Raw genomic sequence first — 16,284 nt, forward strand, 5'->3', positions numbered from 1 at the left:
ATTCCAATATATAAGGAACAATTTCATTCCCGGGCAATGCTGGGTGCCTCTGCTAGTTTTCAATAAAAAAATCAAATGAAGAGCCCAAAATTTGTCCGAGGTCAAATTATTCATGCATCACAAGTATGGAAGCAATTGGTGAAGTCATTTTCGCATGAAAAGCGAATACACAGACATCTCTATTTTATATATTAAATATATATATATATATATATAATTTATATATAATTTATATATATATATAATTTATATATATATATATATATATATATGTATGCAAATCTCTCTCTGTCTTCACAGGTGACATTGCTGATGTACATGACTTTGTATTTCACACAAGATACCGGAAACCTCTCCACTGAGAATTTCTTCATGATGTATATGGCTACCAGCATCCTTGAGACCAATTTTGTAATGTTTCCTGACGTGATTGCTGATTGTACAAAGGTAAGAATGTCAGATGTGAAGAAAGTTTGTTGTCTTCCAGAGTCACTATTTTGATTGAGTCTGCTTTAGTCTGCTGTTTCATGCCACCATGGCACATCTCTGTGTCGTGTTGCTGCAACATTACTTAAAATAAATTGTAATGGACTATGTCCAATAGAATTACACGTTCATAATAGCTCTCTCTCTCTATGCGTATGCATATATAGATATATATATATATATATACAAAAATAAGAGGAATGACCAGCAAAAGTAGACTCCTATATGCTAGAAATAGATGCTGAATCATCTAACCACGAAGAATATGTTCTCAGTAAAAATTTCAGCGAGACAACAGACTGTAGTATTTTTTCATTTGTCTTGCCCTTTTACAGTCTGTTGTCTCGCTAAATTTTTTACTGAGAACATTTTTTTTTTCATGGTTAGATGATTCGGCATCTATTTCTAGCATATAGGAGTCCACTTTTTCTGGTCATTCCTCTTATTTTTGTATGTAATATAATTTTAATCTTCGGATTTTTTTAATATGCTAGACCACTGGTTTTAATTGATTAATATCAATTTCTACCCTTATTATTAAATTTATATATATATATATATATATATATATATATATATATGTATATGTATATGTGTCTGTTTGTCCCCCACCACCACTTGAGAACCGGTGTTAGTATATTTACATCCCTTTATATATATCAAAATTTGAAACAAACATTAGAGAAGCATCAGGTGGCCAGCTGTCAGAACTGTTAGCATCCCTGGCGAACTGCTTAGTGGCTATTCATCTACTTTTACATTCTGTGTTCAAATTCCACCAAGGTTGTCTTTGTCTTTCATTGCTTCAGGGTCAATAAAATAAGTACCAGTTGCGTACTGGGGTTGCTGTAATCGACTTTCCCCCCTCCCCACGAATTACTAGACTTATACAAAAATTTGAAGCCAATGTTCATTTCTACTCTAGGCACAAGGCCCGAAATTTTTTTTGGGGGTGGGTTCAGTCGATTGGATTGACTTCCAGCATGCAACTGGAACTTAATTTATTGACCCCGAAAGGATGTATGGAAAAATCATCCTTGGTGGAAATTGAACTCAGAACATCGTCAAGACAAACAAAATACCACTAAACATTTTGTCCGGCATGCTAACGTTTCTGTCAGCTTGCCACTTATTAATAATAATAATGATAATAATAATAATAATAATCCTTCCTATTAAAGGCACAAGGCCTGAAATTTGTGGGGAGAGGACTAGTCGATTATACCGACCCCAGTGTTTCACTGGTACTTAATTTATTGACCCCAAAAGGATTAAAGGCAAAGTCGACCTCGGTGAGAATTGAACTCACAACATCAAGACAGACGAAACACCACTAAGCATTTCATCCGGCGTGCTAACGTTTCTGCCAGCTCGCAACCTCATTTGATGCCAATATTAGGACAGCATATGAAGCATTTTCTAATGTGCATTACAGTTCGTTAAGCTAGAATTAATTAAAGTCACTCAAAGCAGTGTTCTTATCAAACTGGTGAAGACAGATTTGATATTCATGTGTGTGTGTGTGTGTGTGTGTGTGTGTGCATACGTATGTGTGTGTGTACACGTGTATGGTTTTCTCCTTTCGATCAGGGTGGATGACATCTGACAATGCTCATCACTAAGCAACATTGTGAAGCTGTTCTCTCTGATAAATTACAATCAACTCATTAACTCACCTACCACTAATGCATCCACACACACACACACACACACACACACATACACACGTGCATAAACACATACACACACATGCAGACTCACATACTCACACACACGTGCATACACGCGCACACACACACACACACACACACACACACACACACACACACACACGCACGCACGCACGCACGCACACACTGTTATATGTTTCAGTTTGACATCAATTTCACATTTGCTTTTACCAATGTTTTCTTTTGAATTTCAGACTTTCAAATCATACGAAAGAATTGACCAATTTCTCAGTTCCCCAGACAATGATTTCACCATTGATAATTGCAAGGGTGAGAGTAAAACTTATTATTATGCCATTAGGCTTTTGTTTTCTTACTTAATCCCTTCTCTCCCTATGGAGCATAAGTGATCAGTAATTTTTCTCCACTATTCTCAGATCTGGGCTGTTTTTTCTGCTTCTATCCAGTTAGATCTCTATTTTCTCAGGTGTATCTCAATATCCCATCCCCTTTGTACATTTATACACACACACACACACACACACACTTGTTTAGAAGTTCTTGTTCTCATATATGTCTGACCATTCTCTCATTCCTTTGTCATACTGTTCTTCATTTATTTTTGCTTTTTCTAATAAGGGCAGGTGTGACTGTGGTAACAAGCTTGCTTCCCAACCGCATGGTTCTGGGTTCAGTCCCACTGTGTGGCACCTTAGTCGGGTGTCCTCTACTATAGCCTCACGCTGACCAAAGCCTTGTGCGTGGATTTGGTAGACAGAAACTGAAAGAAGCCTGTGTGTGTGTGTGTGTGTGTGTGTGTGTGTGTGTGTGTGTGTGTGTGTGTGTGTGTGTGTATGTGTGTGTTCTCCCCTCACTTGCTAATGGATGTGGGTATGTTTACGTCCCTCACAACTTAGCAGTTCAGCAAAAGGGACCTAATAGAATAAGTGCCAGGCTGAAAAAAATAAGTCCTGGAGTCAGTTCATGTAAACTAAAAATTCTTCAAGATGGTGCCCCAGCATGGTCGCACTCTAATGACTAAATCAAATAAAAGATAATTTTCTTTTAATTCAAGTTCTCTTGGTTTTGCATCAATATCGACCAATTCCAAGAATTTCAGAAGAGTTTATATGTTTTCTTCACCATTTTATTCTCTGTAACATTGCATTGTACTTTATAAAAATTTATTCACAGATTTTGCCCTTGTCTTGGAAAATGCTTCATTTCTTGCTGCCGGCCTTCAAAAGTGAGTACCACACATTCCTTTCTCCTCTATCAAACAAGTTTATGAGCCAGTATGGGAGTATCTGTAGAGCAACTTAACCTGCTAGAAAAAGCAGCCAAAATCTCACTCTCGAATTATTAATTACTATCTAAGAGAGAACATATTGATAATGTAGTCCTAGATGCACTGTGTCAAAATAAAAGACAGGATGGTCACTGCTAGAACACCTCTGGTGATAAGTCAACAGGATGAGAGCTGGCCTGGTGCTAAGCAACAGGGAAGGACCCTGAAAGGATGAAAAGCAAAGTCGACCTTGGAGAAATTTGAACTCAGAACGTAAAGACAGATGAAATACCGCTAAGCCAGGCATATTAACGATTCTGTCAGCACACTGCCTTAATAATAATAATAATAATAATAATAATAATAATAATAATAATAATAATAATAATAATAATAATAATGATGATGATGATGATGATGATCATAATAATGATAATGATATATATATATATATATGAGTGAGTGGACAAACGAAAGAAGGGCACTCAACCAATTTGTTGGGAGTTACATGTTTGGATCAAAACAGTTTCATTTAAATTCGTTGGTACTCTTCAGTTTCAAGCGTGATGCTAGTCGTCGACGGTTCAAACTCTAGAGTATCAATGAATTTGAAACGAGCTATTTTGATCCATATATATGTGTGTGTGTGTGTGTGTGTGTGTGTTAATTAGTGCTAACATGCTATCTTAAAGATAGAGTCTTGGCAATGACATTATCTTCTATATGTATATTTCTTTTATGCAGCTTAAACTTGACTGTCACACCAGGAGAACTCATTGTCATCTGTGGAAAGAGTGGAAGTGGGAAATCTGCATTGCTCCAATCCATGATTGGGTGTATCCCTAAAACATCCGGATCGTTCAAACGGAAGGTAAACCTTGCTAAATCATTCATTTGTGTTTGTTTGTTTTGTTTTGTTGTCCTGCTTGCTGCTGTTGTTCCTGTTGCTGTTTAGTCCCAGATCAGTTCTGATATGTACGTATATACACAAGCGCATTCTTTTATGTTTTTACTTGTTTCAGTCATTTGAATGTGGCCATGCTGGAGCACCGCTTTTAGTTGAACAAATTGACCCCAGGACTTATTCATTGTAAGCCTAGTACTTATTCTATCGGTCTCTTTTTGCCGAACCGCTAAGTGACGGGGAGGGGACATAAACACACCAGCATCGTTTGTCAAGCAATGCTAGGGGGACAAACACAGACACACACAAACACACACACACACACACACACACACACACACACACACACACACACATATATATATATACATATATACGACGGGCTTCTTTCAGTTTCCGTCTACCAAATCCACTCACAAGGCTTTGATATATATATATATATATATATAAGAATAGCCTGGGCAAAGTTTAGAGAGCTCTTACCCCTGCTGGCGACAAAGGGACTCTCACTCAGAGTAAAAGGCAGACTGTATGACGCATGCGTACGAACAACCATGCTACATGGCAGTGAAATATGGGCTGTAACTGCTGAGGACATACGTAAGCTCGCAAGGAATGAAGCCAGTATGCTCCGTTGGATGTGTAATGTCAATGTGAATACCCGTCAGAGTGTAAGTATCTTGAGAGAAAAGCTGAACATTAGAAGCATCAGTTGTGGCGTGCAAGAGAGACGATTGCGCTGGTATGGACATGTGGTGAGAATGGAGGAGGATAGCTGCGTGAAAAAGTGCCACACCCTAACAGTTGAGGGAACCCGTGGAAGAGGTAGGCCCAGGAAGACCTGGGCTGAGGTGGTGAGGCAAGACCTTCGTACATTGGGCCTCACCGAGGCGATGACTATGGACCGAGACCTTTGGAAATGGGCTGTGCGTGAGAAGACCCGGCAAGCCAAGTAAGATCGTTGCCAGTGCCCCTGGACTGGTTCTTGTGCGGGTGGCACATGAGATGCACCATTTTGAGCGTGGCCGTTGCCAGTACCGCCTGACTGGCTCCTGTAGGATTTTCGAGCGAGATCGTTGCCAGTGCCCCTGGACTGGCTTGTGCGGGTGGCACATAAAAGACACCATTTCGAGCGTGGCCGTTTTCGTGCGGGTGACACGTGAAAGCACCCACTACACTCTCTGAGTGGTTGGCGTTAGGAAGGGCATCCAGCTGTAGAAACTCTGCCAAATCAGACTGGAGCCTGGTGTTGCCATCCGGTTTCACCAGTCCTCAGTCAAATCGTCCAACCCATGCTAGCATGGAAAGCGGACGTTAAACGATGATGATGATGATGATGATATACATATATACGACGGGCTTCTTTCAGTTTCCGTCTACCAAATCCACTCACAAGGCTTTGATATATATATATTTATATATATATATATATATATATATATATATATATATATATATATATATTTATATAGATAGATAGATAGATAGATAGATAGATAGATAGATAGATGGATGGATGGATGGACGGACGGACGGACAGACGGATAGATAGGTGGATGGACAGACATTTGTCAGACTTACAGTTTACACCTGTCCCCCTGTCTTTCTGTATAACAGTTGCTCTATCTTTCCTTCTGTTTACCAAGTAGCCCTACCCCCCAGCCCAAATTCACCATCCCCCACATCATGTGATAATAACTTTCTAAAATACAGCCTCTCTCTTTCTGTCTTTCCCCCTCTCTCTCACTCTCCCTCTCTTGTTTTTCTGTTAACCCAGCTCAAAGTGGCTTATGCCCCTCAGCAGCCATGGATCATGAGTGGAACCATAAAAGAAAACATCATCTTCGGCAAGATGTTCAATGACAAACGGTTCAGCCATGCTACCAAATACAGTGCCTTGCAGGAAGACTTGAATAAGTTGAAGGAGTCGGAAGAAACCAAAGTCACGGATCAGGTAACAACTCTTTCTCTATATTCTTTTATTTTTTATTCTTTTACTTGTTTCAGTCATTTGACTGTTGCCATGCATCTATCATCATCATCATCACTTAATATTTGTATTCCATATTGCCATATATATGTGTGTATATATATATATATATATATATATATATATATATATATATATATATATATATCTGTCTGGTCTGTGTATCCATCTCTCTATCTACTTGACCATTTCAGGGAATGAACCTGAGTGGTGGTCAGCGTTCCAGAATTAACTTAGCCAGGACAATATTCTCTCGGCCAGACATTTTCCTCTTGGATGACCAGCTCTCTGCCCTTGATGCCACGTCCAGTAATTACATCATCAATAATCTGTTTGGCAAAAGAGGATTGTTAAATGAAATTGTAAGTATTGTTGTTCTTGTTGCTGTCTTATTGCCGCATGAAGGCTTATTGCATAGTGTTTAGGGCATTTGGTTCACAATCATAAGCTCGTGAGTTCGATCCCTGGTGGTGTGTTGTGTCCTTGAGCAAGACACTTTATTTCACATTGCTCCAGTCCACTCAGCTGGCAAAAATGAGTTATACCTGTAATTCAAAGGGGCCAGCCTTGTTACACACTGTGTCATGTTGAATCCCTCTGAGAACTATGTTAAGGTTACACGTGTCTGTGGAGCACTCAGCCACTTCTGTATCAGTTTCACAAGCAGACTCTTTAATTGATTGGATCAATTTGAGACCTTGTCATCGTAACTGACCAAGGGCCAGTTTTTTTCCCCTATTTTGTTGCTATTGATGTTGTTAGTGTTGATGGTGATGCTGCTGTTTTTGTCATTGCTGTTATTGGTGTCATCATTGCTACAGTCATTTAACCCTAGGCCAACACTGATTCAGCTGACCCATCACCAAGGGAGAGGTGCTACATCGCGGCCTACATTACTGAACGTATGTCTTTCCCTCTTTCAAGGCAGTCGAGTGCGATTTGAGGGAGATTTTGCTGCTATTTTTAACAGGTCAAGCAATAATGTAGAACTTTCTTAGCTTGCTTATAAAAGCAGTTGTCATTCTTTAACCCCAGGTCAGTCCTGATTGAGTAGGCCTATGATTAACAGACTTCATCCCACTCGTCACTCTCCCCTTCAATATCATCCACCCTCCCTACCGTCTCCCCTCTTCTTACCCTTCACTCCTCTCACCCTCCCATTCCCCACACCATCACCTTGCCATCACCCCCTCCCCTTCATCATCATCATCATCTCACCTCTTACCTTTTTCTGATCTTTACCCTCCCCATCCACCCCCTCGTCGCTACCCCCCTCTTCTCACTTGCTTCTCACCCCCCCTCAACTCTTCTCCTCTTCTTCCAGACCAGAATCATTGTCACAGAACCCAACAGTAAATGGCTGTCTGAAGCTGACCAGGTGATAGTGATGGACAACGGCCGGATTGTGGAGAAAGGATGTTACAGAGAAATCCAGCACACCGCAAGTTTCAAGGAACTTCTCACCAAGCCCACCACTTCAGAACTGGAAAAAAGGTCAATGGGAGGGGAAGCATGTAAGTAGTGTTGTGGCAAGGTTGCTAGTGGTGATGGTAGTGGTGGTGGTGGTGATTGTTTTGTTGTGATTGTTAGCATTATGGCCATTGCTGCTCTCAGTGCAGTTTTTAGGATGTGTGACATTTATAGTTGCTTTCTTGATGTCGTCAATTTGACCGTTATGTGTTTCATGTAGTGGGTGGGGTCATCATTGGCACTTTGTCCATTTCTTTGATAATGCTATTTGGTTGGTTGAGATGTTGCTTGAAAAGAGCCTAGAAGCATATGAATGTCTGTTTTATAATAATAATAATAATAATAATAATAATAATAATAATAATAGTAATAACATTGAAAAATACCTTAGGAATGAGAACCCAGGTTTGAAATTTCCCCAAAACACCTGATGAAGGCTGGAGGGTATATCAGCCGAAACAAGATGAGAACAAATATAAATATCTGTCAAATGTAATTAATGTAAATAATGTACATAATTCCTCGTCTCTTAAATATAGAACTGTATAATTGAAATATTTACCTTTAAAAAAATTTTCATTGAGATACTTACTTTGGATGTATTAAGAGTTAGAATAAATTCATTTTACTGTATTTTCTAACAAGATGAAGGGAAAAGAAACTTACACCGAGCCTGGCTTAAAAACAAATAAAATTTGCTTTTACTATAAAAGCATGTTACCAGAGAGTATTTTTGTTTTTGCGATATTAATGTTTAAAGACGTTGTTGGAGCCTCATATGTTGAAACCAATGGAAGAGTCCATCATCATATATATCTATCTATGTATGTGTTTGTGTGGCCATGATTGTCCTTCCACCATCACTTGACACCCAGTGTTAGTGTGTTTACGTCCCCGTAACTTAGCAGTTCGGCAAAAGAGACCAATAGGATAAGTACTGGATTTACAAGAATAAGATCTGGGGTCGATCGATTTGTTCGACTAGAACCCTTTAAGGCAGTGTTCCAGCATGGCCAGTCAAATAACTGAAACAAGTAAAAGAATAAAAGAATATGTATATATACATATATATATATGTATGTATGTATGCGTTAAGAAGGGCATCCAGCTGTAGAAACTCTGCCAAATCAGATTGGAGCGTGGTGTAGCCATCTGGTTTCACCAGTCCTCAGTCAAACCGTCCAACCCATGCTAGCATGGAAAGCGGATGTTAAACGATGATGATGATGATGATGATGATGATGATGATGATGATATATATATGTAAAAATGATGATGTTAAAATGATGATGATGATGATGGTGGTGGTGCTGGTGGTGCGTGTGTCTGTGTGGGTGTGCACTTGTGTGTATGATAGTGTATGGTTTACTAGATATTTGGCTGTTATTTCTAAAACTATACAGCCGAAATACGTGAGGTGCAGCTACTCTCTTAATTGTTCTGTTGAGTTACACCTAACTCCTTTTTAATTTTGCAATGTTCCTTCTAGCAGCAGATGGTCTTCAGAAGAGTGCATCCCGAAATTTGACCCCTATTTTCCAAAAACTAAACACCGGGAGAAAACGCGCATCATATATTATTTCCATGCCCTTAACAGAGAGGTGTTATAGCTACGCAGAGAACAGCATTGAGAAAAAGTTCACAAGTTTCTATAAAAGAGCACAGATTAGTTCGTCATACAGAAGGTATTTCCATGATTCTGGTATCCAGTTTTTATTGTTGGGTATGTGGATATGTGTACATGTATGTATGCAGTGGTGGACTGGCCAGGTTGCCAGATGGCCCAATGGCAAGTGGACCCCTTGCATATTAGAGTCCATATATGGACTGCTCATGAAAAAAACTTTGGCCTCAAAGAAAATATCGGAAGTCATAGAAAAAGAATAAAAATTTGAAAAAACAATTAAGTAAAGCAGTCGGTCAAAGAAACCCCTTGGGATTTGATAGAAATCAAAATATATGGTACAGCCGATAGTTGGTCAGTGGTGATAAAGTGTAACTAAATTTATATACATATTAATGCATACATACATACATACATACATACATTCATACATACATAATACATACATACATACATACATACATACATACACACACACACACACACACACATATATATATATATATATATATATATATATATATATATAAAATCAAATAAAACAATAGGGTAAACATTGGATATTAATTAATATCAATTTAATACCAGGTAACCAGCACATTAAAAGAATCAGGGAGATTCAGAAAAATTATCTGAGATCTCAAAGGATTATTGCATATGTACATATAAAAATATATATAAAGGAGGCCACTAGGTGGACTGCCAATGTGCTAGAAGAAGATCACATGTCATGTGTCTACTAAGACCGGATAATTCTACCATGAATTTACATATTGATATCGCTGTTTGAAACGATCGTATGCATGTATTAATGATGATGATGATGATGATGATAATCTTCTCTTTTATGTTGCAGATTTGCAAGGGATCTTTCCAGAAGAGTCTACATGGAGGGTGCGAGTATGCAAATGTCATCCATTGAAGCAGATGATTCTCTTCAAAACTATGTAATAACAATAATAATAATAATAATAATAATAATAATAATAATAATAAATGATAATAATGATAATAATAAATAATAATAATGATAATAATAATAATAATAATAATAATAATAATAATAATAATAATAATCCTACGCAAAACACTTTCAATACAGTAACCATAAGAGGATCACAGCAAACCACAGCACATACCCAAGGCACACAGAGCTGCGCTCGATAGTGAAGTGAAAGCACATTATAAAAATAAGACTACTGAACAATAATGATAATAATAATAATGCTGCTGCTGCTGATGATGATGATCGTTTCTACTAAAGGCCCAAGGCCTGAAATTTTGGAGGAGGGGACTAGTTGATTACATCAACCCTGGTGTTTCATTAGTCCCTATTTAAGTGAGCCCAAAAGGATGAAAGGCAAAGTGAGCTTCAGTGGAATTTGAGCTCAGAACCTGAGGACAGACGAAATACCACAAAGCATTTTGCCAAGCAGTTGAGAGTTGGTGATGGAAAGAACATCCATCTGTAGAAACCTTGCCTCAATAAACTCCATCTACCCTATGCAAGTGTAGAAAAGTGGACATTAAATGGTGATGATAACAAACCTTTGTCTTTATGTGTACACATTATCGTCATCATTAATTAACATTATTATTCCATGCTGTCAAAGTTGGATGGTTAGACAGGCCCCGATGGGTCCAAGAACAAGCTTTGAGTATGTCTGTCTTTGTGCGTCCCCTTCCAGTCCTCACCACTTGAAGGACAGCCATTTTCCACCTACTTTTCACAATTTATCCTCTTCTTCTTCTTCTTCTTCCACAGGAGCTGAAACCTCAAGAATTTCGCAAATACTTGAAGCTTGTTGGAATTTCTAGTATTCTGGTCACTTTTCTGATGGCTGCACTCTACCAAGCCACGAAAGTGGTCAGTGGCGTGAAGCTAGAGGATTGGACATCCGACTTCGCCAACAATACACAATCTAATGACCTCTTTATTTATGGGCCCTTTGGATTAACTCAAGGTGTGTATTGCATAGATGTATTATAACAATATATATATATATATATATATATATATATATATGAAAATAGCATTAAGTTAAATTTTCTACAATAAAGAAATATATATAACAACTATTATTTATGTCTTGTCATGTATATGTGTACAAACAGATGTTAAACAATGATGCTGATATGTGTGTGTGTATGTATATATATATATATATATATATATATATATATATATATATATATATGTATATGTGTGTATATATATATGCATATGTGTGTGTGTATATATATATGCATATGTGTGTGTGTATATATATATATATATATATACATATATATATATATAAAATGTGTGTGTATGTGTATGAGTGTATATATATATATATCTCAATTTATTTATTTTTGTTGTTTCTCATTGCAGCACTTTGGCTAGGTCTGTTCTACGTCACCACCACCCTTTTTGCCATCAAAGCCAACAAAAAAGTCCATCTGCAGATGACCGAATCTCTTTTGCTTTCTCCTCTCAGTTTCTTCTCTGAAAATTCCAAATTTGATGTTGATTATGATTTCTTTAGCAACCTCGGACAAATTGATGAAGAATTATTGAACACCTACAAGATGTGGTGCAATGCCTTCTTAGATATAGTTGCCACATTCTTTCTGATATGTCTGCAATTAAATAACCTAATTCCTATCGTTGTTTTATTGATGATCTTCCTTGGCATACAAATGGTGAGTTATATTTTATATATGTGCATGTATATATATATAGTTGAAATTTACAGAAAAACAAAAGACAAAGACAGGTGTATAAACAACAAGCAGGTATATTAGTTTGACGCTTGGGAAGGTGAGAAAGTCTTTTACGTTTCGAGCCTACGCTCTTCAGCAGAAAGGAACACAAGGAAATAAACAGAGAGAGAATGAAAAACACTTGTGGATTTAGCGGTCAATCATGGCGACTGGTTGGGCAAAGGTAGTTGGACGGGAAATAATAAAGTGCTGGTGGTCTCAAATGAAGGTGCATGTGGATAGGAGTTGCTGGCTTTGACATGTGGATGTGTGGGTGTGTGGATGATGGTGTAGGTGATGGGAAGTGGTCAGTGCTAGTGCGTGCAGAGTGGTGTGATATGGCGGTGTTGGGGTGTGGGCTTAGGGTGAGGATATGGGGTTATGGATAGGGTATGTGGGGTGGGGGTGGATAGAGAGGGTATCAATGAAGGGAGAAAGTGGGTAGGAGTGAAGAGAGGAAGTAGGTGTCAGGGCAAGAGAAGAGGGGAGAGGTAGGTAGGAGTGAGGAGAGGAGGGGAGTTAAATGAAGAGGGGAGGGGAGTTGAGCCCATGTGGGGCAAAGGAGCAAAGAGAGAATAATAATTCCTGTTCACAGCAAAGGTGAGAGTCAAGATGGCCCCTGTGCAAAGACAATCTGAACACAGACAGGTGTTGTAATGAATGACTGGTAGAGCGGAAATGGCGTGAAACCAGGATGTCATTGCTGAGTGTAATGTCTCAGAAGTACTCTGTGAATGGGTCTGCCAAGCAGTGGCCATTTAACTGATGTACAGAGATGGGCAGAAAGAGCAGGAGGTGCAGTGAATGATGTTGCTAGGAATATATATAGTTTCAATTCCTGGACGGGTTGGTGCATTGGTTCTTGAGCACAACCCTTCATTTCAAGTGACTCCAGTCCAGTCATGAGTAACTCTGTGACAGACTGGCATTGCATTCAGATGGAAGTGATGTGATCTTAGATGCTGTGGAAGCAAGGTAACCAGTTTTGTGAGTAGTGGGACTTAGGGCAGTTATGTCTAGAAGATTGACAATGACGACGACAATGATGATGATGTTATGGTGGTGATGGTGATGATGGTGATGGTGATGGTCCTGTCTTCCTTTGTTTCAGAAAATCTACATCCCTGTCGTGATAAAACTGCACCAGATGTACAATCTGTGCTCCAGTAATATGTTGGAGCACATTGCACAGACGGAAACAGGAGGTGACGTGATTGCAGCATTCAGTAATGAGAGCAGCTTCGTTAAGAAGAACAATCTGTGTGTGGACCAACTGCAGAGGTATGCCCATGCCATCATGACAGCAGAGAGGTAAGTAGGAAGGTCAGTTTGTGGTTGATGGAGTGATGGTGGTGGGGACATGAGGATGGCGTAGTGCTGTTACTGTGGAGGTGGTGGTATGGGGGAGTGGTGTGTAAATATCAGTGATGTAAAGTCATATTGGTAGATGTAGTGTGAAGGCTGGCATGGCTGTGAGGCTGTTGTTGGTAGGTGGTGGTGGTGGTGGTGGTGGTGGTGGTGGTGGTGGTGGTGGTGGTGGTGGTGATGAAAATGATAATGACCTGCATCTGATAGTTGCAGTTGATGTCAATGATGTTGTTGATGATGATGATAACAATGATTATCAAGAGGAGGATCATGGTGGTGATGCTGGTAAAGGCATGTAGCTTAGGGTTATTCAGCTCACGATTTTATGGTTGTGAGTTCCGTTCCTGGTGGTGTATTGTGTCCTTCAGCAAGACATTTATTTCATGTTGCTTCCGTCAACTCAACTGGCAAAAATGAGTTGTACCTGTAATTCAAAAGGGGCCTGCCTTGTCACATTCTGTGTCACACTGAATCACTCTGAGACCTACGTTAAGGGTATATATGTCTGTGTAGTACTCAGCCACTTGTGCGTTAATTTGATGAGCAGGCTGTTCCTTTGATTGGATCAACTGGAACCCTCATCGTCATAACTGATGGAGTGCTAGTTAATTGGTGATGGTGGTGGTGGTGGTGGTGGTGGTGATGGTGGTGGTGGTGGTGGTGGTGGTGGTGGTGGTGGCGGTGGCGGTGGTGGTGGTGGTGGTGGTGGTGATGATGATGATGATGATAACGATAATGATGATGACTCTCTTTCCAGATGGTCTGCATTCCTCCTCCAGTTTGCTGGTAGCATTGTGATATTTGGTGTGTGTATTTATGCAGCCTGCAAAAGAAGCGGTGAATCAATCGGCCTCATTCTCACTTACTTAATCAAGGTAAGGCAGTCTATATATAATGTGTGTGCATATGTATATATACATACACACACACATGTATGTGTATATATATATCAAAATAAGCAACAGGATATCAAGTAGTGATGCAGAATGACCATTTCAAGTGGCTCCATTTAATTGAACAATTCAATCATTACATCAGTTTAAATGCAGTACCATCTTCAGCTGCATGATACCAGACTGACTTGGTGTTTCAACTTAAATAACTGATTCAACTGAGTCTCAATTATTTCTTATATATATAATAGATATATATATGTCCAACCCATGCTAGCATGGAAAGCGGACGTTAAACGATATATGGAGAGAGAGAGAGAGAGAGAGAGAGAGAGAATAAGAAAATGGAGAAATAAATAACAATGAGAAATGGATCTTTGGTGTTATAAAGCCATTATTTAATTAATTAATTAATTGATTAAATAATAATTAATTAAATAATAGCTTTATAACACCAAAGATCCACTTCTCAATGTTATTTCTTTCTCTATTTGCTTATTGTCTTTATATACATTAAACTACGGTTTACCTTTTAAATTACCTACTACCGTATACCTTATAACAAGGACCATACATACTGAGGTAATTACCAGGAGTGCCTCTGGATACACCTATTCCTTAGAGGGTTTCAATACCTCTAACTTATATCTTACATTATATATATATATATATATATATATAATTTTGTTGAATTTAGTTCATGAACTCCTAGCACTACCTTTGTGGAACAGCAGGGGTCTGCAGACCACAGGTTGGGAACCACTGGTATAATCAATTAATCCATGGTTCCAGTACACTTTGTTCCATATCAAAATTAAACAGAAATTCCAATGAAATGACTGCTATTATACAACTCCAGTATACAACCATAAATTTTGCTTATTATGTGATAACTAAATCAGTGAATGAAAGGAATGAACTAGGTAGTTATGTACTACATGTGTTTCAAGAGGTACACAGAATGCATGTTATGTAATTTTAAGGTGTTATGTAATTATTTAATGTTCTTGCTCTTCAGGTACTTGCCACAGTTGGAAATCCTTTACTCTAATGAATTCTCGAATTCACTTCTAACTGGCAGGTAACTAACACTTAATGAGAAAGAACACTGACTAATTACATATCTACTTAAGTTATGTAATATACATTTGGTGATCCTTTTGAAACAAGTTTAGTGCATAACTATCTACTCCATTCCTTTCATTCAAAGATTCTATATATGTATGTGTGTGTGTCTGTATGTATGTTTGTGTGCATCTGTATGTGTGTGTGTGTGTCTATATGTATGTATGTGTGTATGTGTGTGTCTATATGTATGCTAAAGCTAAATAACAATAACAACAGGTATATAACTAATCAACCAAACTGAAGACTGTCCCTCATACATTACAGGTATCCAAATCTCTGGACTGGTTCGTCAGAATGACCTCTCACATTGCTGTGATGAAAGTCTCTGTTCAGCAAATCAACTGCCACATGAGACACAAAAAGGAGGTGAGTATGGCATGGGTGGTATCAACTGGTGGTGTGGTTTGTGTGGTAGTGATGTGGTGGTGGTGATAGTAGTGGGACACTAGTGATAGTGGTAGTAGTAGTAGCAGTAGTGATGGTGGTAGTATTCTTTTCTTTTCTACTCTAGGCACAAGGCCCGAAATTTTGAGGGAGGTGGGGGCAATTGATTAGATCAACCCCAGTATGCAACTGGTACTTAATTTATCGACCCCGAAAGAATGAAAGGCAAAGTCAACCTTCACAGAATTTGAACTCAGAACTTAAAGACAGATGAAATACTGTTAAGCATTTCGCCTGGCGTGATGGTGCTAGTATTAATAAAAATACCAGTTAT

At 38.7% G+C, this 16,284-nt stretch overlaps 1 protein-coding gene across 2 annotated transcripts in view; it reads left to right on the top strand.

The window, feature by feature from the left end:
- LOC106868811 (ATP-binding cassette sub-family C member 2) overlaps nucleotides 1-16,284 on the top strand; it is a 53,943-nt gene that overhangs the window by 31,831 nt on the left and 5,828 nt on the right. Inside the window, exons 12-25 of one of the 2 annotated variants that reach the window (XM_089339216.1) lie at nucleotides 301-447; nucleotides 2,411-2,486; nucleotides 3,351-3,402; nucleotides 4,189-4,315; nucleotides 6,126-6,302; nucleotides 6,533-6,700; nucleotides 7,663-7,852; nucleotides 9,298-9,493; nucleotides 10,289-10,379; nucleotides 11,198-11,396; nucleotides 11,807-12,117; nucleotides 13,289-13,488; nucleotides 14,303-14,420; nucleotides 15,831-15,932. In XM_089339216.1, coding sequence (XP_089195342.1) covers nucleotides 301-447; nucleotides 2,411-2,486; nucleotides 3,351-3,402; nucleotides 4,189-4,315; nucleotides 6,126-6,302; nucleotides 6,533-6,700; nucleotides 7,663-7,852; nucleotides 9,298-9,493; nucleotides 10,289-10,379; nucleotides 11,198-11,396; nucleotides 11,807-12,117; nucleotides 13,289-13,488; nucleotides 14,303-14,420; nucleotides 15,831-15,932 — 2,154 coding nt within the window. The remainder of the gene's footprint in view (nucleotides 1-300; nucleotides 448-2,410; nucleotides 2,487-3,350; nucleotides 3,403-4,188; nucleotides 4,316-6,125; nucleotides 6,303-6,532; nucleotides 6,701-7,662; nucleotides 7,853-9,297; nucleotides 9,494-10,288; nucleotides 10,380-11,197; nucleotides 11,397-11,806; nucleotides 12,118-13,288; nucleotides 13,489-14,302; nucleotides 14,421-15,830; nucleotides 15,933-16,284) is intronic. The other variant, XM_089339217.1, reaches the window with a different exon arrangement.

Source organism: Octopus bimaculoides, chromosome 21, assembly GCF_046866305.1.
Source record: "Octopus bimaculoides isolate indiv1 chromosome 21, ASM4686630v1, whole genome shotgun sequence".
Taxonomy (NCBI): Eukaryota; Metazoa; Mollusca; class Cephalopoda; order Octopoda; family Octopodidae; genus Octopus; species Octopus bimaculoides.